Raw genomic sequence first — 23,187 nt, 5'->3', positions numbered from 1 at the left:
CCAATGATTGTGCTCAGGGAGGTCCTTAGAAGGATGAGGATGGGCCAAAGATTAAGATATGTGGGGACTAGGTAGAAGAGCTGGGATGCTTAATCTAAGAATGGACACTCTGTTACCTTCAAAGAGAAGAAGCGAATTTATAGGACATTCCATGAAAAAAAGGAGTTGGCAAAGCAATAGGGCTGCCCCATAGTAAAAGTTCTGCCTTTAGGAACTTCCCATCACTGAGTCATGCCAGGAAGGACATTGGCAGTAGATGGAGGTTGGATTTAGTGACTTGCAAGGTTTCTTCTGATCTTGATAACGTATACATCTATGAATGTGAGCCTTGCGGAGTGGTGAATTGAGCATGGCATTTGGAGGCATCAGGGTTCAAATCCTGACTGCTGCTGACTGGATCTGCAAACTTTGAGCCAGTTACTTACTTGCTCAGTTTCCTCATCTCGACAGTGGGTTGTTGTCGGCATTAAATAAGACAACACAGAACTAATTGGTGGCACTCTTCTGATTGTGTCAGTAGCTTTACTCACTAGAGACCTAGCTACCTTAGGAGAAGCTAACAGCAGGCTTTGCTAAAAAGAGCCTCCTAATCACCTAATTACTAATTATTTATTGAGATAATTTAACTACTTGGTGGGCATAGAAATTTAAGGCTTACCTGTTAGGAGTCACCAATGGAAAATTAATGAGTATTAAGGATTAGACTTTCTTGGCTTAAAGGATTAGTTGTGTGGGAGGTAAGAGGAAGAGACTTAACAGAAGTTGATTTACTTGAAGACGACTTCTAGGGGACTCTATTGAATAAATCACCTCTCACCTGTACCTTTAAATTTCTTGACTCAGCTTCATGTGGATAGATGTTTTATATTCATCCCATCAATCAGTATTTATTTTAGTTTAAATTATCACCTTTATTCTAATAGAACTCGTTCGTGAGTTTATCTCTGACTCTGTGGCTGCGTAAACTTAAAACTTCATCTCATCCCTAAGTTTCCTCTCCCAGTGCCAGGCAGACCTGGGCAACCTCAGACCTCACCTGAGGCACAGTACCTATCTTGTGGCAAAGGTCAGGTCAGAGGGACGCTTCCTAAGAGAAGAGAGGCAGGCGCTAAGCTGAGTATACCCGGTTCCTTCTTCCAAACTCACTAATGCATCCCTACCCTCTTGGCAAGTGACATGGGGGTGTGGGGAGTGATGCCAGCAGAGGTGGTGTTGCTGAAATCCCTCCCTAGCAGAGCAGGAGGACTGGTGACCAAACATCACTCCTGAGTGTTCACTGTTCTTGTCCTGTAACCTTACTGACTTCATCCATCCACCTGTGGTCAGGCAAGGGTATATGGGCCCTTTGGAAGAGGAGGTCAGCTCCCTATGAAGCCATCTTTTCCCACCTTCAGGAAGCTATTCCCCCCCCCACCACCACCACCAGATAACAAACTCTACTCCTTTGTAGATCCTTCTGGAATGCCAGTGGGCAATTTAAACTTGGAAATGACTCAAAATACTACATTCCTTAAATTGACTCTAAGGAGATTTTGTAACTAAAGGTCATAATTTGCTTTCCTGTTCTTTTTCCCACTGTCAGATTTGGCTCAGCTATGATACCTAATACAGGTACTCAGAGGCTGCAGTGCAAGGTAAAGGTAATCCAAACATAATTGCTAGGAGAACTATCAGGATGTCAAAATTTTTAAATGGCCTTCTATCTCATTTTAAAGTTCCCTGGGAAATAATAAAGTGAAAGAAAAAAATAAACAAACCTGAAAACTGAATCCTTTTACTCTTAGGAATAATTCAAAGCCCCCCATTCTTAGATTAATAGGATTCTCCTTAATTTTCTTATTCAGCTCATCCTAGTCAGGAGGGTCTCATCCCAGTGTGTGTGTGTGAAATTATGTTTCCCTGGGTAACTACAGCCCAGGCTGTTTCCCCAGAAATAGGAAGGATTTCTGTAGGACTTTTTGATTTGTACTGGTCTTTCCCCACGATACTTAAAAGGACCCAAAGAGTTGGTACCTTGCCTACACTGTATTATCATAACATTGCTGCTGTACTCACAGAAAGTTAACACAGGCCAATCCTCGGCCCTTAGGGCGGGAATTCCAGTCAACATGTAGTCCCAAGACTGTCTTTAGGGTTGCCGGAGACCTTAATAGGCACTCATCTGTGGTTGAGAGAAAGAGGGTAGATGACAGGTACCGTCTTGGTTGCATATGCAACAGGGTGACTATTTCAGTAGTCCATAGTCCACAAGGATTCCTGAACATACATTCACTGGAGGAAAAGATTAACCACAGGTTAATCATGATATGATGGTTACCATATTTGGGAGAAAAATGTCTCCTTTTTCATGGAAGGGTATGTGATATATTTCTTCTTCATGCAAAGCCAGGTATTTGTAATTCCTCCTCAAGGACTTGTTTGATTTGTATTCTTCCCCATCCAGTGTTTTCAACATTTGTTAATTTCAGGCTCCCCTGTAAGCATTCTGCTTCTGCCACTCCAGGCTGCATTGATTTGGGCTGCTTGAAGTGATTGAGCCTGGGATCTACCACTTCGGATGCATTGCAGCCTCTGTGTTCCCAAAGATTTCCTAGGAGAAGTGCAAGCATACATATTTTTAAGGACATCAATTTCTAGATCTTCAATTTTCATTTGTTTTCTTTCTTAGAAAACAACCCAATAACACGTAGTTTTTAGTAGCCCTTCTGTTATTTTCTGAAAGAAAGGCATACTCCTCACTAATCCCAAAACTTATAGTGCATTGCCCCCACGCCACCCCCTACCCTACCCCCACTTTTTAGCAAAAACCTTGGAGTTGGAGTGAGGAGAACAAACAAACAGGAAACCTATATTCATGACCCACAGATCTTTAGGCTTCCATGCATTTCCATGTTTTAAATATTTCTGTTGAGAAAAGCATTATAAATTGTGTATTTTTCCCAGTGTGGGAATTTTCTGAATCTAGAAATGTGGTAGAATGGTAGAGTGTGTGTGTGTGTGTGTATGTGTGTGTGTGTGTGTGTGTGTGTGAGTTGCTGAGTCATGTCCGACCCGTTGCATCTTTACGAACTGTAGCCCACTAGGCTCCTCTTTCCATAGAGTTCTCCAGGCATGAACACTGGAGTTGGTTGCTATTTCCTTCTCCAGGGGATCTTCCTGATCCAGGGATCAAACTCTGGTCCCCTGTATTGCATGCAGGCAGATTCTTTACAGTCTGAGCCACCAGGGAAGCCAATCTTATCCTGCTTCCATTTATTCTCAAATTGTGCAGAGCTCTTGAGGGATATTCTCCTTAGACAAAGCAAAGACAGCACAGGTAGGGCAAATCAAACACTAAAAATGGCTTTAGGGGTACTTTTTAAATGCAAGTAATTCTTTTCTGCTCTATCTTATGCTCAGTTCTAAGAGATGTCATTAGCTGGAAAGAAAAGAATCTTTAAAGAACCAAAGACTTTAAAGGTTAATGATAATGATTCTTTTAAATGTAATTGAAATATTTTTGAGAAAGACAACATTTTTCGAGACATACTGGATAAAATTCACAGATACAAGTTTTGCATGATTTTTCTTTTCAGATTTGATGCATATTATTTAAAGCAGCAGTTAGACTATTTTGTCTAAACACTTTGTGAAATATTTACACTAATTTCTACTTCCTGTTAGCAAGAGATATAATCAATTTCTGGCAGTTGGACTATTAGATTTAAGTATAAATGCTTTTCTTCTTCTTTAAACACAGGGAAAATTGATCATAAGAGCTACTAAAAACAGTCAAATGATTTCAGATATTTTTATTCTCAGATCTTATTTAATTATTCCTTGAAATAAACACAAAAAGTTCAATATATAAACACATGTATTTACTGAAGGAATACAGTGCCTTTTGTATTTCCAGATTTATAATTAATTTACAGTGTAAGCTATATATTACTTTGCATTTTGAAAAGTTTAATAGATTGTTTCATCTTGGCTTTAGAACATATACAACTAAATCAAATTTTATTTTAAATCTATTATTTTAATATTGACAGTTTTTAGCATTTTCCCTTATAAAATGATTTCCATAATTATTTGTCAGCATTTTTAGCATTTCTTGGAACACATATTAAAATTTTTTAATTAAAAATGAAGTCAGGTCTATATTGAGAAAAAGCTAAGTTGACTTGGCTGATTGGGTTGGCTTAAGAACAGTCTTTGCCAATTTGGTCATAGGGTGGGTATTTTCTGTAAATTAAAAAAACAAAAGCTGCAGATTCAAGCTTTTTATAAAACATATTTGAAACACACAAAAATATTTGATTAAAATTATATTGATGATGAAATTAATAATATTTTGATTTTCTTAATCCTCTCTGAATAATTTGGATAATCCAGGGTGCTCTAAGTGAAGGAGTAGTGGGTATAATTAAGAGTTATTTGATATATGTTGGTAAAGTACTTCTGGATTTCTTCCCAGAAATTGAGATAAGTGAATGAATGAATCTAATGATTGGGTAAGAAATACTTTTGCAAATCAAATGGTTTCCAATTTTTGCTTCTATAAATTTATAGGCATTATCAGCTAGCAGATCATTAAAAATAGTGTTTGATGATAGATCACTGTGTGATTACATAGCTCAGAATGTGCTCAAAGGTGAACAACTTGTCTATATAAACTCCTCCCATTCTTCTTTTCATTTGATTTATAGAAACAAGATTTTTCAGGATTTATGTCATTAAGTCAATATTTAGTCATGGATGAATAAGTCAGAAAGCCTAAAAAGTTTGCAAAGCCTTATTTATCTCATTAGGAGATATAGTTATGGTAAAATTTTAATTTTTATGATTTATAATTATTTTTCAAAATTTATCATCTATGTTGTATTGACCAATTATACTGATGATAACTATAACATTAATTCAACTAAGAGATTATTTTTAAACACTTAGAGCCTTATAGTCAACGAAATAAAAGAAGATTTCAAATTTCATTGATAAGCCTGATAAGGGTGATTAGTAAAATTCTTTGAAACTTAAATGTATTACATTAAGATAAAATTATGAGGGAGAAATGGAATGGGAATGTAAATTTTAAAATGAAAAGATGCAAAATGGTCACATGTTAAAGAGATTACTCATGTATTTTTAAACATGATGATGGTACCAAGTTTTGGTATGTAGATTTCATGGAATTCACCTAAAAAAGTAATGCAGTCATTTTATTTTATGTCACTATTTATAGTCTGCTAGAAATCACATCATTTCAAAATTTGTTCTTTAAAGTTATGATGAAAAACTTACCTGTCAGATTAAAAATTTACAGGGGGACATATATTTTAAACAATTCTTTTAGGGCTAAATGAGAAAAAAAAAATTGACATAGGATATACAGACACCCTAGTCCTATAATATAATGGGCATTGTTTCTGCCTCTTGCTAAGAATTGCTTCGGCCTTAAGACCCTGTCGTCTTGGAAGGGTTTTCTTGTGATGCTCTTGAAGTCTGGTGCTTATGGGCCTAGTGAGAACCTTCCTTTTGCCATGTGATTCTCAGAACATTGTCTTCCCAAAGCTTTTGAATATTTTAGTCTTAAATAACGTTTTTCTGCTACATCTCTCCCCGCCCCACCCCCCAGCCCCATAATGAATTATGTCTGCAGTTTTCTCTCTCCTCTGTTAATCCCCCACTCATTTCAGGAAGACTCAGTGATTTTCTTACCATTTGCCCTGCTTCTCATGTGGGTCTCTTTCCTTACTTAATTCATAGAATGAACACTATTTGTTGGATCTGAGCAGCGTTTCCACTTTCACTTCTCTTTCCTTTCTGGCATATTCTTTTGTTTCTAAAAGTATTCTTTTAGATTTTAGGATTTCCCTTATTGTGAAAAATAAAATCAGTTAAGGTCTGGATCTGTCCCAGACCTCTGGTTCTAAGTGATCTTATCCATTTTTGTCTCTCTAAGCTGGATATTTATACCCAGGAGATATTTTCCCAATAGACCACTAGCTAATCCAAGCCTGAATTCAGTTATTATTTCGCCTGTCTCCTGTTTAACATGTCCAGTCTTTCTGTGCCTTTCTTCAAGCCCTAATTCATGCATTTCTCCAAAATGTTCTCTTGGGCACAGGCATTAGTACTATTTATTTATTTTAAAATGTTTTGCCTTGTAATTTATCTCATGATCCTTAGACTATTTTGTGCTGATGTCTGTACTTTTCTCCTGTGTTCCAGAACTCTTTTAACACATAACAAACAACCCCAACAACAATTTTCTTTACATCTCACAATTTTAAGGGTCAAGAATTTTGAGCTTGGTTAAGTAATTTTTCTGCTCCTTGTGCCATACATAGAGGTCACTTGGTGATATTCAGCTGGCTAATAGTTTAGAGAATCTTAGAAAGGTTCCTCATGCATATGGTGCTTTGGGGGAGATGGTTGAAAAGCTGGTCTCAGTTGAAAGTATTGATCAGGGATCCAACACATGGCACACAGCATCTCTAGCATGACAGTCTCAGACTTTTCAAACTTCTTGTGTGCTCAGTTACCCCGTCGAGTCTGACTCTTTGCAACTCCATGGGCTGTAGCCAGGGATCAGAACCATGTCTCCTGCATTGGCAGGCAGATTCTTTACCACTGTGCCACCTGGGAAGCCCCGTTAAACTTCTTACCTGGTAGCTTAGGACTCTGAAAACAATGTTCCAAGAATCCTGAGTGGCAGCATCAGAGTTTCTAATGACCTAGCATTGGAAATCCTGAAATGTTACTTCTACCAAGTTCTGCCTTCTGTTGGTCAAGCAAGTTACCAAGACCAGCCCAGATTCGAAAGGCAGGGACATTAGAACCCACCTCTTTATAGGAGGAGTAGAAAAGAATTTGTGGCCATCTTTAATCTACTTGTGTTTATGTCATCCATCCCTTTGCATGGCTTGGCTGCCCTAACTGTATCTGTGGAGTCTATCTCTGAACCTTTGAAAAAGGCTTCATGATATTTCCTTCCTCCACCTGAGAAACTTATTACAGGCTGATTTTTGAGAGTTTACTCCTCCTAATAAATTTCACTGGACTGCAGTCACTCTTTCTGATGGACAAACAATTAAAAATATATCCCCCTTTTTACATTTTTTATTTAGGGTAGTTATATTGTATGCATCTCCTAAATCCTTTTTAAAAAATCTCTCTCCTGTTCTTCAAGATCTTCCTTTTTGTTTCATATCTGCCTAATCTGTCTTAAAAAATTGTCATTCAGTTTAATTGGTCTGTCTTTCTTTATCTTGTTTTCATTGTTTCACCACTCTTCTCATGATAGAGGGTGAAGCGTATTTTTGAAACTTCTCTTTCCTCCTCGATTACTTGAAAGAACTTGATTTTATAGACTGTGTTGGTTTGAAACTGACACCAAGATAGGATTTGATAAGAAACGTCTATGAAAGATAAAGGGAAGGAAGCAGGAGGAGGCAGTGGAAAAACTGCAAGTCTGACAGCTGAGAAAGAAAATGGAGATGGACGAATTGAGTAGGAAGAGCTGGAATTTTCAAGCTAAAGTCACCTGTTAGTGAAGTTCCCTGCTGGCAGTCTTGGGTTCGCAGTGGAGCCCCTGCTGTGCTGAGTCACAGCTGGAAGTAGCTCATGGGGCTGTGTGCCCCCTGCAGGAACACAGTGGTGGGTCTAACAGGGCAGCTGGTGGGGCTTTCAGTCAGCTCTGCCCACTGCACAGAGAAGCTCTGGCTGTCACAGGGTAGAGCATTGTAGGTGCTAATGGAAGCCAGGGTGGAGAATCGTGCTGCAGTTTGGTGAGAAGCTGCTCATGAGGCTGGATTTTCTCCATATCTTGAGACTTCCATCTCCTCTAGTCCCCCGGAGATCCTGCTGGCATTGGGGGACATGGATTCACTGACTTTGGCAAGTAGGAAGTCACATTCACAGGGGGTAAGGTCTAACTCTATCATGTTAATGTGTAATTAACCTTGGTCAGATTTCTGTGTCTCAGTTTTTCTCAGCTCAGAAGGAAATCTTGCACAAAACTTTCAAGAGCCCTTCTGGCTCTGACGCCTTCCAGCTCTGACACATTCGATACTCAGAGCCTTGATGATTCAGTGGAGCCTTTGATCTCTTATCTTTCCAAATTTATCCTTGTGAAAAGGATGCTTGCAACTTTTCATTGTCAGAGAGCTGACTCACAGACAGAGCTGAGGTGTAATTATGGTATATGTGACTATAGACGTTGATAAGAAATTATCCTCAGACACAAATGGTCTAATAGTAGCAGATGATTGCAAAAGACAGTGGTTTTGAATAATTTAACATAATGCTATCTTCTTAGAGTACAAACACTAATCAGGAACATTAGGTAATTCTGATTTAAGTACAGGACCCCAATATATGAAATCTGCATTTTCATGTTAGCACTGATAGCAGTTACATAACTGTTTTTGTTAACGATGGGGAATGAATCTAAGAAGTACATTTGCTACAGAGATTTGCAGTGCAAATCCTGGTTATTAATTTTACCTTTTGTTATTTATCTTACAAGAGGCATCTACCCAATCTTAGGAAATAATTTTTAAGTTTAATGTGTTGATAGATTAATTACACAGTTAATCTTAGACTGGTGTATGGAGAAGATTAGCATATTGCTATGTGTGAAGAATTCTGAGTTTGAATAAATAAGAAAACGGGAAGAGCTATTTACCTTGAGCTTCAAACCCCTTTGATTTAAATGATTTTACAAATAGGGAAATTGAGGCCTAGGTAGTTTATCTGAACTGCCCAACATCACAAGATAATAACTGCTAAGAATTTTATTTTGCTTCTGTATGCCAGATACCTTTATAAGTTCTTTATATATATGAGCAACTTTAAGAGATGGGTAGAACCACCAGAAGAGATAGACAGTGTTATTTCTACCGTCTTACACATAAGGAAGCCGAGGTATGAAAGGGATGAATTATCTCTAGGGCACTTAGAAGTGGCAAAGCCAGGATTTGAACCCAGGCAGTTTGGCTCCAGAGTCCATGCTTTTAACCCTATACATACTTCCTCATCAGTATAGTGTGTTAAAAAAGGCAAGCTGGCACTGGAAATTGGATCTCCTGATTTCCTATGTGTCTTTTCCGTAACACCAGGGTTAATTAGAAACAAGTCTATTTTAATATTTTAAAATTAACACAGCAACTGAAGCTGTACAAGTGGTTTCCCAGAAGTCCTACTTTCTCGCTTAAGGACCCCAAAGGCAAGTCTCCCCATTCTCTGCCTCCACACCTCCCAGGAGAAACTCGAGCAATGAACGTTAATTAGCAGGTAGGAGTCATTTATAATTGATGAACCACATGCTTCAAAACAAACGCCTGATTATGAAGTGGTTTCAGATTACATGAAAAGCTTTTTCCCAGAAATAAGCTAAACTCTGCTAGGAATACTCTCCATGTCTCATCTGTTGATGAATTTTCCAATTGCCTCTCTTCCTGAGTCTCCCGGGGTCTGTGCTTGGTCACTCCCAGCCCTCTCACCACCAGCCCTAGACCCTTCTGCCTTCATCTGTGGCGTTTCTCTCTGAGTGGCCCACTCTTTGACAGGACCCCAGGTTGCTGTGCTGGCCTGGCTGTCCACCTAAGGCAAGTGTCCCCTTGTAGCAGGAAGCTACCACAGAGAAGGACGCTTCTTTTGACTCATCTCCTGAACCCGTTATCCAGCTGGACTTTGCATGAGCTTACAGACATCCGAACTGAGCAGCTTCTTTGGTCATCTGTGTAGCAACCCATTGGTTTGCAACTTGATGGTCTGCTTATTTTGTCAATGGTTTCTGTTCTCATTAGGAGCCAGGAGAATAGCAGAAAGGTACTTGCTCAGACACTCAGTGATGAAAGCTGATTTTCTGATCGACTGAAGCAGGGTGCATTGGTTTTCTCTGCCCCAGTGGGGCTGTTTCTCAAACATAGCTCAGACCTCATCTTGATTCATGTCTTTTCAAAAGTTAGAACCTTATCACCCCTGTCGTGGGGTAGTAGAGATGGGGCAGGATTACAAATTTCAGGGGGCTCTTCGGAGTGTGGACCTACTGGTATCCCCCTAAGGAGGATGCGCAGAGGTTAGCTGAGGGAGTAACCATCAGCCTTTGCTCTCTTTTCTCAGGCACTGGTGAGAAAAATCGATGCCTCGGACAATATTTACACCACAGAGTCCACCACGGGGAACCTGTTCAGCCTGACCCAGGAGGGGGCTCCCTTGTGCCGCATCATAGCTAAGGTGAGCTTCATGGTTGGGGGCCAAGGTGACAGGCCTCAGGAGAGTGTGAGGAAGCTAGTTTGGTGGGGACAGCTTTTTTCCGCTCTAAGTATCAACTCTCCTCCCCCATCTTCACATGTCTTAACAAACCCAAAGCAATCATATCTTCCAACTTAGGTTCTTGGCTGGATCTTAAAAATGCCTGCTGTCACTGAAATACTGCATGAGGGAAAGACAAAACTGAGAAAGACTGTGTTTTATTTTCAGTTACCATGGGCACTGTAATTCATTAGACTCATGGTCAATTTGCGCCTGAACTTGAGATCCAAATGCTTAGAGCAAAGGTAGGCAATTGAGCCCTCGGATCTCACTAAGGTCTTTGTTTTATGTTTGCCTTTTCTTTCTTCCTTTCCTCCTTCCTTCTTTCCTTCCTTCTCCACCTCCTTGTTCCCTCCCTCTTCCTTCTTTCCCTTGAGAAATGGCATCGCCCTTGGGGATAAAATGATGCTTCGACTGGAAGCAGAGTTATGTCCTCTAATAAACTTCCGATGCCAGTCACTAGAAGATGCTTGAGCTTGGTGGTTCTCAGTCCTCACTGGGTGTCACAACCCCTCAGGGAGTTTTTGGAAAACAGCCGGTTTGCCCCACGCAAGGTTTATCAAGGTCCTGGGGTAAGACCTGGGAATCCACATTTTAAAAAATGTTACAATTCTATTCCCAGTTTTTAAGGAATCTCTCTAGGACAACCCAGAGGGCTAGGGTGGGGAGACAGGTGGGAGGCAGGTTAGGATGGGCGGGACACATGTATACCTGTGGCTGATTCATGTTGATACATGGCAAAAACCATCACAATGTTGTAAAGTAATTATCCTCCAATTAATTAATAAAAAATTTAAAAGCTTTTCAGGTGTTTCTGAGGCATGGCTACTGTCAGAAATCATTGCTCTAAGCCTTTATAGAAATCTGGAAGAACAGGGTAAATGTTTGTCAGCTTTGCTCAGGGGAGAAGCGGATTGCATGGTACCGCAATAGCAAATGTTTGAGTGTGTTCTCCACTGAGCTTAGTGCCTTGCAAACATTATTTCTTTTAAATCATAAGACCATCCTAATAAGTAGTTACCTTGTTTTCCCTCATCTGTGGTTGAGGAAATGACTTGAGAGGCTTACTCAAGGTCACACAGCTGATAAAGAGTGGAGTCAGAATTAGAAGCCAAGTCTCTCTAACTTGGGATTCATGATCCTAAAGCCCTCAGTGGTGACTTCCGGTTCAGTCTTTGGCCCTTCAGCTTCTTGGGCCAAAGTGTGACTCAAATTCTCAACCCTGTATGCATATTAGCATCACTAGGGAGATTTAAAAATTTCCACTAGTAAGTGACCAAGCTGAATTTGAACCTGGCTGTTTGGCAGTGAAGCTATGCTCTTGTTTGCTGTTCTGAACTTGCTCTCAGTAGCCAGGCTCTCTCTTTTTCCCCCAGCCTGCCTGCTCCTTCTCAACCCGTCCTCCCATGCCCTCCTCCCCTCTCTGCAACCTTCATTATCTCCTGCATCCTTACCATATGTCAAACACTGTGCTAGCTTTCCCTTCATCATCTCATCTGATCCTCCTGATAATCTAATGATGTGTTATAATCATAACTCCCATTTTTAAGATAAGGGGACAGAGACTCAGAGAGAGGTTACGTGCCCTGAATGCAGATGAGATTTTAACTAGATCTGCTGACTCCAGAGACTTAATCTCAGCTTTCCTCTGTCTCCAGTCCTTGGTTGGAGGGGTTGGGGGTGGGGAGCTGGGGGGTGAGTAGACAGAGGTTTGAAGCAGAGAGAAGATTCAGTGGTGAGCCTCATCTTCCGCCTCCAGCAGAATCACCTTTAGGTTTTCAGTCCTGACAGTGGCATCGGGGCTGGGAGTCCCTGGTATGCCCGGCAGAGCATCCTCACCTTCGATGCTCAGGAAATGTGCCCAGTCTGGTGACAGACGTGGGGCAGCTCCTCCCAGTGGCCTTCCTCACACACCTCCTTGCGGGACCAGGGTGTCTGTCTTCAGGTCCTTCATCCCTCTGAGCTGCGCCCATGAGATGGTTTGGGTAACCTCTTTGAGGTCTATCCTCTCATCCCTTAGGGTTCCTCTGACAACCAGGAAATAAACCAAGTCCTCCTTTTGAAGCTGGTGGCAAGTCCTATCCCTTCCTGAATGCAGAGCCCAGAAGACTCCCCTGTGTGTTGTCAAATTACTGCCCCCGCCCCAGCTCAACTCCTCTATTATTCCCCCTGCACTAGTCTACACACCCTACAAGTGGCCTCCTCCAGCTTTATGACAGCTTATCCTGAGCCTGTCTGAATAATGCATGCCATTATACAGCTGGGCTCTGAGCCCAGAGCTTTCTATAAAATTAAACAAGCTCCAGCCAACAGTGCAATTCTGCAAGCTCAGGCGACTTCCAGTCCCACTCGAAGCCGAATGCTGCTTTTCAGTCCTTGGTGGGTGGGGGCTCCAGAGTGGTCCCCGCAACGACTCCGTCTCACTTCCTACCTCTTCTCCCTGCCACACAGGTGCCTTTGGGACACCTTTCCTGAGGATGTCGGTCACGCTTCTAACCAGGGTGCCTCCTGCGGCCCGACCCCCATGTGGCGGTCCAGGCTCCCCCTCACCGTGTGCTCAGCCCTTTCGCGACTTCATGTTGCTTCACTTCTGACAGCTGAGTCATGTGGTTGTCTCCACCCCATTTTAAACCAAAGATACCTGGCAGCAGAAGTAGGATTTGAACCAGAATCCCCTCAGTCTGGGTTTGGGATTTCCCTCTTCCTCTCCTAGTAGCGAAAAATGCTAAGCAGACCATTTTCACAGCCTTACGAAAGGATGTAACGAGAATCCAATGCAAATGGGTGCAGAGGCTTAAATATAGTTATGCTGGAGCTGGCATCTCCCAAGCCAAAGGAAGGCTGCCACGTTGATCCTGGCTCTCAGCCTCTCATGCTTTGGCATCATTTCTTCATGGTCTGCTCCAGAAGTAAATATCTATCACTTTATCTTTTACATATATAAATAATATTCATACTACCTATGATTAAATATAAATGTATACATATATAAATATGCATACACATGTAAACATATATGTATACAGATATTTACATCTGGTGGAAGGTCATTAATAGCTAGCAGGCTGGGGAGACTTTAGGATTTTGCTTTTTCTTTTCACTTTAAAGAGTAATTTGATTTTATGTCAGTGACTCTCTGAATAAGGTCTTTGTGTGAAACCCTTATCAGATGTCCCAGGAGCTGTGGGGAGGTAGGCAGGCTGGGATAAAGGATTGTGGAGCAAGAAATCAGAGGGGTGAGTGTCTTGTCCCATACTAGAGCACACATTTAGTGAAATGATGATGTGGCTTTAAAATCAGAGTGCTTTCCTTTGACCCTTCTACAGCCATCCCCCCAGATGGTGTCAGGAGTTCCTGCTCTGTGCTCTTTTAACCCTGTACCCCATCCCCATTTCAGTGCATCCCTACCCAGATTTCTTCCTGCTTTTAACATGGTCTGCCCGACCATGAGCGCGTTATGGATGGAGACCGAGGCAGTGCCCAGCAAGGGTCTGGCATATAATAAACCATTAATGTTTTGGGGGCTGCATGAACAAAGTTGCCCGTCCTAAGATATGACCTTTCCCCACCAAATAAACTAAAAGGAAGTAGGAATATAGAAGCTGAAGATCACTCTCAGCTAATTATAAAATGTCAGGAATCCTGAACTCCTGCAGGACCTTGCCTGGGTCCTTTCGTCTTGGTCCCTGCTGTGTTAAGCTGCCAAACTCTGAGACTGCAAAGGGCTCGGAGCTTATCTTTGTGGGGTACCGGGAAGGGGAGGTCTGGGGCGGCTGATTTCAACGAGGCTGTGCTGGGCTGCCGTGCTCATTGCTGCTTCTTCCGGTTGCTCGTACACTATGCTTTCAGTTTCTCCCTCTGCGTCCCCAGGACCCTCGACAGTGCTTGGTGCATAGTGTAGTTTTTGTTGAGAGAGTTCTCAAAAATCTGATGGGATGGCAGTTTTGCCTAACCCACCTCCTTCTTCCTGTAACGTCTTTCTCAGTTTAGGAAACAGGGTGATGGGCTCAGTTAGAGCCAGGAGTGGCGTGGTTAAAGGCAAGTGACCCTCCGGATCGGGTGCAGACCACTTGTTCACACATTCTTTCCTGCTCCTGGCATCCCTGCAGCCCTCAGGGAAGGGAAGAGGGGGAAGCAGGGTAATGGCAGATGTGGGGCGGCCAGCTTCCTCTGCTCTGGGCGTGGACGTCCAGAGTGGGGTTGCCACCAGTTTGCTGGGCACATGGTGAGTCACCGTTGTGATCTGTTGGCTCTTTCACTTTGCTCTGGGAGCCAAGGTGGCTTCAGTGATTTCTGTAGAATTAATCTGTCCAGTTAAGATGAGCGCCTCCCTCCCTGCCTCTTCTCAGAAATCCTCCCAGACTCCTGGGAAGTTGTCACAAGGTGAAGGAGTTTCCATGAACTGCTCTCACAAAGAGAAAAATACACCTTCACACTCAAGAGCTGGGCTGATCAGTTCTAAAGGGTTTTATTTTTTTTTTTCCTTTTACAAACTGGAACGAAGGAGTGAAAACAAGACCAATGTGGATTGGGGGGGAGGTGTGATTATTTCACCCATCTGGACTTCCATTTTTCCCATCCCCAAATGGAAAGAAATTATAGTATTGATGTAAATAAAGCCCCTTTTTGTGTTCCTACCATGGTGGCTGGGAGTATCTGAGAAGTAACAGGTGGTTGCTGGCATAGTGAGAACCAGCATGAGGCATCTCGGTTTCAGCTCCCTCCATCTGCCTCAGGCTTGTTTCTAGAACTTATTTCTGACAGCTCCCGGCTTGCTCCCAGGCGGCTGCTGGGAGGGGGTTGCCAGGCATCTGGAGCAGTGTTAACTGGGCTGAGCCTGGTCCCAGCACAGGTGCCTCCCCTGGCCCCTTACCTCCAGTTTACATTACCAAGGATGACATTATTTCTGGAGCTGGCATTTCATGGCAGCATGTGTGGGAGCTTGGGAACATGTGCGAGTATGTGTGTGTGTGTGCATGCGAGTGTGAGTGTGTGCAAGTGTGTGTGAGTGTGAGTGTGTGTTTGTGAGTGAGTGTGTGCACAAGTGTGTGTGTGTGTGTGAGTATGTGTGTGTGTAGGAACTGGGCAGGGGAGGGGGCGGGGGACTCTTTGCTCCTACTACCTTCCTAGATTCTCTGGCTGGGGCCCTGCAAATTAGGCTGATGAAAGATTAACAAAAGAAAGAAAGTTTATTAGCACGTGCATTGTACTTACCCATGGGAACTGTCAGAGATGAGTAACTCAAAGCGTTGGTTACAACTTGAGCTTCTGTAGCATCTTAGCAAAGGAACAGTACATTTTTAGAGATGTAATAAGACAAAGGAAGAGAACCTTAGTCTCTGAAAGTGAAAGTGTTAGTTGATCAGTCATGTCCGACTCTTTGAGACCCTAAGGACTGTAGCCCACCAGGCTCCTCTGTCCATGGAATTCTCTAGGCAAGAATACTGGAGTGGGATGCCATTTCCTTCTCCAGGGGATCTTCCTTACCCAGGTATCAAACCCAGGTCTCTGGTATTACAGGCAGATTCTTTACCATCTGAGCCACAAAGGAGGCCCTCTTGAGTCTTTCAGGGTGGCAAACTGTGGTAAGACACGTATATGGCAAACTAATAGTGGCTAAAGACTGAAGTTTGCTGTATGAGTTTCTTCTGGTGCTGAATCCAGGCAGATAAGGGTCTAAAGTTGTCTCCAGTGATTAACTCTTGTCCTTCTTAGTAGAGAGGAAAGGGAGAATGATCTTTTTAAATTTATGTCCTGCTTTTAGTCAAATGGGGGAGGATGGATATCTTTTTTGTTTTTTTGTATCTGCTGCTGCTTCTTAATTGCCTTCATTTCAAGACAATCCTTAGGCTAAAGTGGCATCTTTGAGGGTGGCTATTCTGCCGCCCTACAGACCCCAGAGTGCGCCAACTGAGTGAGGGGTGTCAGTTATCCTAGAGTCAGCCCCAGGAGAGGTGACACGGTGAGGCCATGTGACGTTTTCTTTTCCTTGCCAGGAGGGTGGGGTCGTGGCGCTCTTCAAGGTCTGCCGGCAGGACACTTTCCGGTGCCTCTACCCCCAGGCACTCCGCACGCTGGCCTCCATCTGCTGCGTGGAGGAGGGGGTCCACCAGCTGGAGAAGGTAGGAGTGCAGCTGGCTGGCTGCATGGGGCCCGAGGTCCCCGAGGGGGTGGGTGGCTGGGGAAAGTGACCTCTTGGTGGACATCTGGACCTCTTTGTGGAGCAAGTCCTCCGAGTCCCTCCTTTCCCCAGCATCATTCAGGTGGGGCTGCTGTGACCTTGACTGTGGCTGATGAAGACGTGAAGGGGGCAGAGACTGAGGAGCTCGGCTGGAGAAGGCAGGGCCCAGAGGGACACTCAGCACTTCCTAGGTGGAGCGCCCAGGGGTGGAACACTGCAGGAGGCAGACAAGTCAGATGGGGCGGGGGTGTCGAGGTTGAGGGCGGTTGGTCCTTCTCTCGTGGCAGGTCCCTGGCATGAAGAGAAGAGGATCCAGTGTCTCGGGGGACAGGATAGTCAGAAGCAGGGTGTGCCTGGATGCCTGGGTAGGCAGGTGGGTTTCCCTCCAAGAGGGCTTGGGGTAAGGGAAAGGGACGCTTGAGTCCAAGGGCATGGTGGGTCACCACCGCTGGGGTGTCTGGGGTTGGAGGGGTGGGGAGACCTGGCAGTCCCAGCTACCTGGCTCCAGGCCAACCTAGGGTGACATGACGGGTTCCAGCCACCCCCTCCCCACCCCCACACCCCCCAGGTGGTAGGGCTGAGTCTGCTTCTCCCACTTGCTCTGAGTGGGCCCAAACCTGCAGATGGCTCCTCAGGGATTTTAGCAGGAGGGTTGGGAGGCTACGGCTGACACTTGGGGATTTTTCAATCATGTTTCAAGGAAAGATGCTGAACTTATTTTTATGGAAGAGAGGTAGGAAGTCATGGTATGTCCTGGTGACAGTTGCCATGTCTGCAGGATTGGGGGTAGGTGCCTTGAGTCTGTTCTCATAGCTTGGTCTAAATGGGGATGGGGCAAGCAAACTGCTTCCTTTCCACTGTGTCCCTGCCCCACCGTCTGGTCCTGGCTGCCCAGGAAACCTCCACCCTCCCCTCAGCTTTTTCACTGGTGTGGACTCCTAGATAGATGATTGTTTTACATTCTACCCTGCTTCTTTCCAAATCTGCTCAGGTTATGGGACAGAGTCACAGGGTCATGGGCTCTGAGGTACTTTTACCTGAAGATGGAGTGTTCATGGGCAATCTACTCATTTTACAGATGAGAAGGCTGTGACTCAGAATGGGCAAGTCATTTGTCTGGGGTCACACAGCAAAGTGGTGAAGGAGCGAAGGCCAGCCCTCTGGATGCAGTGTTTCCTTCGCATTGGTTCAGAAGCCTTTGTATGTGTGTGCTTGCTTAGGTGCAAAAAGGAGAAGAGGCAGTGGCTAGACAGACAGACTCCATGAAGTAAATGCATTGAGCATGTCCAGCTTCATGTGCTGAATAATCCCTTCTTCTCCCATAAAATCTTCCTCCTTAGAGAGTGGAAAATGGCCAAATGGGTTTGTTTCTTGTCTTCTTTCATGCTGGTTGGCAGAAAGAAGAAGGGAAGAAAGCAGAAGGGACTGGACTCACCAGTCCTCCAAAGCTGTGGATTTCTTGGCTTATGAGTCTGCAGAGCAGCGGGAAAACTTCAATCCAGGAAAGAAAAACAGCAGAACTTTTTTTGTTTAGAGTGAAAACGTGTGCAGCTAGGAAGGCTGGGGGCGGTTTTTCCTTCTACCTTCCAAGCCAGAAGGCAAAAATGTGTCTTTCCCAGGCCAGATGGGCCGCTGCCCTGGAGTCAGACCCCAACCCACCTTGCAAAAGGATGAGGGGGTGCTCAGTGCCTGAGGGATTACTAAGCAGCCAGTGCTGAGCGAGCCCCTTACATGCAGCCCTTCATTAAGGCTCCAGGACCTCCCGAGATGAGCGCTCTTCTTATCCTCATCTTCAAGACAAGGAACTGTGACTCAGCCAGTGTAAGTGACTCACCTAAAGTCATGTAGTAAGTTTTGAAGCTAGACTTTGGATCCTGTCTGCTTGCCTAATGCTCAGTCAATATCATTGACTCACTGGTTTAATAGATACTCTCAGAACACCCAAAAAAACATTCCTTTAGCTAAACCCAGACTGCCTTGCTGTTTCTGGCCAGTGTCCTAATCTTCCCCCTCCTCTAACTTGCACAGGAGAAAGTCACCCTCTCTGGGCTTTCTCCTCCTCTAGGTCAGATTCCTTTCCATACACAGATACTTGTGAAACAATGCTGTGCCAGGCAGTGGGCAGGATTTAGACTTGTCAGAAAGGAGCCCCCTTGTGGTCAGAAACAGCAACTGCAGCTCTGCAGTCACAGAGCTTGCCAAGTGTCTCCATGGACAGCTTGATTTCATTTGATGCTTACCTTGAACGTGCAAGCATACCCATTACACAGATAAAGAAACCGAGGTCCAGAGATATTAAGTGACATCTGCACAGAATCACACAGCTCATAATTCATTCATTCAGCAAACATTTATCAACTGTCTGCTGTTTGCCAGGCACTGTTTTATGTGTTGGGAGTATAGCAGTGAACAAAACCGGCAACCACCCTGGTCCTCTTAGAGCTTACATTCTAGTTCGTGGGGTGGCAAGTTACAACCTGTGGGCCGAAGTCAGCCTGTTGTTTTTGGCATGTACAGTCCATGAGTTAAGTCATTTTTAAATGATTATAAAAATATGAGAGGAATAACATTTTATGTCACGTGAAAATTATGTGAAGTTCAAATTTTTGATCCATAAAGTTTTAATGGAACACTGCCAGGATCCTTCATTTAGGTGTTGTAAATGTCTGGTTTCTCTACAACAGCATAATTGGATAATTGCAAGAAAACATGCAGTCAAAAATATTTACCACCTGGCCCTCTACAGATAATGTTTATCCACCCTTACTCTATCAGGTAATAAGGACATCATGGCCATGGCTAAAAAGACAATGAAAGTGAAAATGAAGTTGCTCAGTCATGTCCAACTCTTTGTGACTCCAGGGACTGTAGCATACCAGGCTCTTTTGTCCATGGGATTTTCCAGGCAAGGGTACTGGAGTGGGTTGCCATTTCCTTCTCCAGAGAAAGACAATAATTACCATTTATTGAGTACTTGCTTTGAGCAAGCACTTGGCTAGACCACCCCTTTCATGGTGTCACTTAATCATTAACCCATCAGTGCTGTTATCATCCTTGTCATCTATAGAAGGAAGGAAGACTCACAGAAGTGAAGCAACTTCCAACCAATGTAATATTGTAAAATAAAAAAAATAAATTAAAAAAAAAAAAAAGAAGTGAAGCAACTTGCTCAAGGGCACACAGCTAATAGATGGTCTGGTGGTCATTTGATCCAGGATCACAAAGAGTTGGACACGACTAAGTGACTGAACACTCACTGATGAGCTGGAGCCAGACTGGGTCGCGAACCGTCACCCAGGATTCAGCTCCAGTGTGTGATGTCAAAGTCCATGCTCTCTTCCTCCACATCACGCTGTGTCCAAAGTTGTGAGAAGTTCTAGAGACGCCCAGGGGGTCCTGGGTCACCTGCCCCTCCCCCAGGTCCTGCTCACACTCTGTGATCTGGGTGCTGAGTTCTGGCCTCAGACGCTCTGGTGAGGTCGCCACTGTCTGTGTTTAGGGTGGAAGGTGAGGAAGTCTGGGGATGGGCCGGATCGCAGAAGCCACAGCATGACAGGCTGGGTGGAGCCATAAGTGGAGGGCAGGTGCCCAGGAGCTCTTGCCCACTGCCCACTCACCAGGCACAGCTCATGCCTTCCTTAGATAGTGTCACAGCCTCAGCCTCCCCTGATTTACTGGCCTCGCCTCCTCCTTGAGTCTCCTGTAATTAATTGCCACGAGAAGCGCGCTAAATTTGGTGAAATCCGTCTTTGTCTGCAGCTACCCAGCCCCTCCCCTTCCCGCCAACCTTGGAGCGGTTCATGAAGTCATGCACAGACCCCAGCGGAGTGTGAGTCTATCAGGTCACTAGACGCCCCATCCATCCTCAGCCCTGCTGTGTGATGCTCGAGCTCTGTCAGGCTTGAGGCATTCACATGGCCATAGATTCACTTAGTCCCCTGCTTCTTTCTCTGTCACCCAGCCGTTCAGTTGCTTTCAAGTTGCTTGCTTCCTTGCTCGCCCACTCAGCCCATCACCATCTCATCCTGCTACTAACCCATTCTGTCATCACGCGTTTGTTGTGAACTGTCCAATGTGCTGGGGAAACTGGCCTCTGAGAGTCAAGCTCTTCTGGATGTGAATCCAGGCTTGTCCACCTATGAACTTGGACACATTTCCCTGGGCAAGTTACTTAATTTCTCAGAGGTGCAGTTTCTTCATCCATCAAATGTGTATGATGAAATCTACCTCCCGGGGCTGTCAGAGATGAATAGATGCATAGCAGTGTGGTTCCTGGCTCCCACTAGGCACTGAATAAATGGTAGCTGTTATGATTATGGTGCAGGTAATTCCAGTTGCTGGGGTTTTGGACATCAGTGGCTTCAGGAAAATGATGGTCTGGTGGAGAAGGGAAGGCTGACCTGTCAGCAGGAAGGGCTAGCATGGCCAAAGATGCTGCCCCGTGCACAGTGAGCAGAAGTGTGGAACATGAGTCCCCACAACCTTTCCACTGTACAGGGGAGGAAACTGAGACTCAGCTCGTGAATGTGGAGTTTGGATTAAAAGCCTGGCTGGTTTCCAAAGCCCAGTTCTTTATACCCTGTGACCCCAGGAAGAGCTGGCCCTTTTGAGGTTGGCACCTCGGGGCAACGGCTTCCAGGGAAGCAGGCTCTGGGCATTGGTCTGGGAAAGGGGGCAGGCATGGAAATTCCTGAGCAGGTGTGGAGCTGCAAGATGTTAAGACAGAGCAGAGTCCTCTCCACAGGTGTCTGAAGGGTCTTCCAAGCCTCCGTTCTTTCTCCAGAGGTCCGGTTCCTCCTGTTCCCCCTGGGGCAGCGGGTTTCAGGAAGTCTGCCCTCACTCCCCTGTGCCCTCAGCAGACAGTTACCCCTCACTCCTCAGTCCCTGTGCTGGGCTCTGGGAGGGAGAGACATGTAACTGTGTTCCCTGCCTCCCACCTGAGATGGCCACGGGGTGGCCCCATGGCCGTCAGAAGTCACAGGCCACTGGCCTCACCTGTGCCCGGGGAGCTGGTGACGGCAGCGGCAGGAGGCAGCAGAGCTGGCCAGGGGACCGAGGCAGAGCCTCCAGGCAGGCCAGGGGAAAGTGGCCTACTCAGAGGGCCTCCGCAGCTAGGCCAGTGGGGCTCTGAGTCTTTTAGGAGCTCAGTGAATTGGGGGAGCCCAGAAGAGAAGGCAGCGTTCTCTGGGACTCACTCTGGAGAAGATGGGATGGAGAAAATGAGGGCCACGGAGAGAGTGAGGGCCCCAGAGCCACACAGTCCGGTGGGAAAAGATGGCCCCAACTCCGTCTGGCCATCAGGTGACCCAACCTGCCTGGACTGGTCAGGGCAGCCTTGGGGAGGACTAGAGCTGGGACGGTGGACTGGCATCACCAAGGGGAGGACCGCCAGTCTGTGGGGAGGCTGCAAGGGGGCTAGAGAGCAAGTGATTCCTCTCTGAACCTCCGTTTCCTCCTGATGGGGTTGCCATGGTGAAGCAATGCAGCAGTATGGGCGGGGCCTGCGTGGAGGCAGAACTCGCCTTTGTCTGTGTGCCTTCCTTCTTTTCTGGCCTGTTTGTTTTCACCGTTGGGGGTTAGTCTGGGGAAACCCTGCAACACCCCCAGAAATCCTGAGTCCTGGGGTTTTACAGTGACCCTGGCAGACTTCCAGTGTTCTGATTGGCTAATGAGATGGTCAGGGCACTGCTGGTGCAGAGGCTGGGGCTGGACAGGGCTAGGGGCCAGGATGGGGCTGGAGGTGGGTGGGGACTAGAGCCAGACTGGGGCCTGGGGTCCAGGTGAGGGGCTGGGGCTGTGGGGCAGGAACCTAGAGTCCAGGGTCACAGGGGTCTCTCCAAGCCCAGTGCTCAAATGGCCTGAGACAACCTCCAAGAGAGTTCTGGTAATTGCCTCTTCCAGCCGTGATACCAGAGACAATCTTACTTTCTAAAGAGATTTCTTTTATTCCCCCCTCCCTCTTATTTCATTTTTTCAAATAAGGAGTTCATCCTGTGTTGGAGCCAAGAAGAGAGTTTAATGAAAATCGATGGAGAAATTAAAGATGAACAGCGGGGAGGGAAGGAGGGCTCGACTTCAAGTCTGAGAAGAGAACCATCAGTGATGAGGGATGGGGACACTGCTGCCTGTGTCCATGCCGCTCCCTCTCCCCGTTTCCTGGGGCAGCTTCTTGGGATTGAGATGCCCTGGCATCTGAAGGGCCAGGCTGGAGACAGGGAGGCCTGGACCCAGAAACCCTGGGCAGGAGGAAGCTGGGGGCTGGGGGATGGTAGGGAGGCTCAGTCTCTCCAGCTGCTGTCTTACAGAAGTTTCCATTGCCTGCTTCTTGTAGGGCTGCAGATGGTCAGAAATAAGTCACATCTGCAAAAAAAATTAACCAGTTTTTCTCATCCTTTTGCTCATTTGAACCACACAGTCATTTTGCAGGGAAGGCCCACAGAGATGGTTATGCCCATTTTACAGAAGGGAAAGTTGAGGCTGCAAGGCATAAAGACACTGGCAGAGGCAGTCTGACCCTTTGCGACCCCATGGACTGTAGCCTGCCAGGTTCCTCCGTCCATGGAATTTTCCAGGCAAGAATACTGGAGTGGGTTGCTATTTCCTTCTCCAGGGAATTTTCCCAACCCAGGGATTGAACCCCAGTCTCCCTCACTGCAGGCAGACTCTACCATCTGAGCCACCAGGGAAGCCCCAGGATGTGGAGAGGG

At 45.4% G+C, this 23,187-nt stretch overlaps 1 protein-coding gene across 1 annotated transcript in view; it reads left to right on the top strand.

Annotated features, from left to right (window-relative positions):
• Positions 1 to 23,187, top strand: part of INSC (INSC spindle orientation adaptor protein) — a 134,588-nt gene that overhangs the window by 73,647 nt on the left and 37,754 nt on the right. Inside the window, exons 6-7 of the mRNA XM_055422509.2 lie at positions 10,108 to 10,221; positions 16,296 to 16,421. Coding sequence (XP_055278484.2) covers positions 10,108 to 10,221; positions 16,296 to 16,421 — 240 coding nt within the window. The remainder of the gene's footprint in view (positions 1 to 10,107; positions 10,222 to 16,295; positions 16,422 to 23,187) is intronic.

This window comes from Moschus berezovskii, chromosome 14, assembly GCF_049115385.1.
Source record: "Moschus berezovskii isolate FMDL1 chromosome 14, NW_MosBer_1.0, whole genome shotgun sequence".
NCBI classification, from domain to species: domain Eukaryota; kingdom Metazoa; phylum Chordata; class Mammalia; order Artiodactyla; family Moschidae; genus Moschus; species Moschus berezovskii.
The sequence above is the reverse complement of the archived record's forward strand: the minus strand, read 5'-3'. Positions and strand labels throughout refer to the sequence as shown.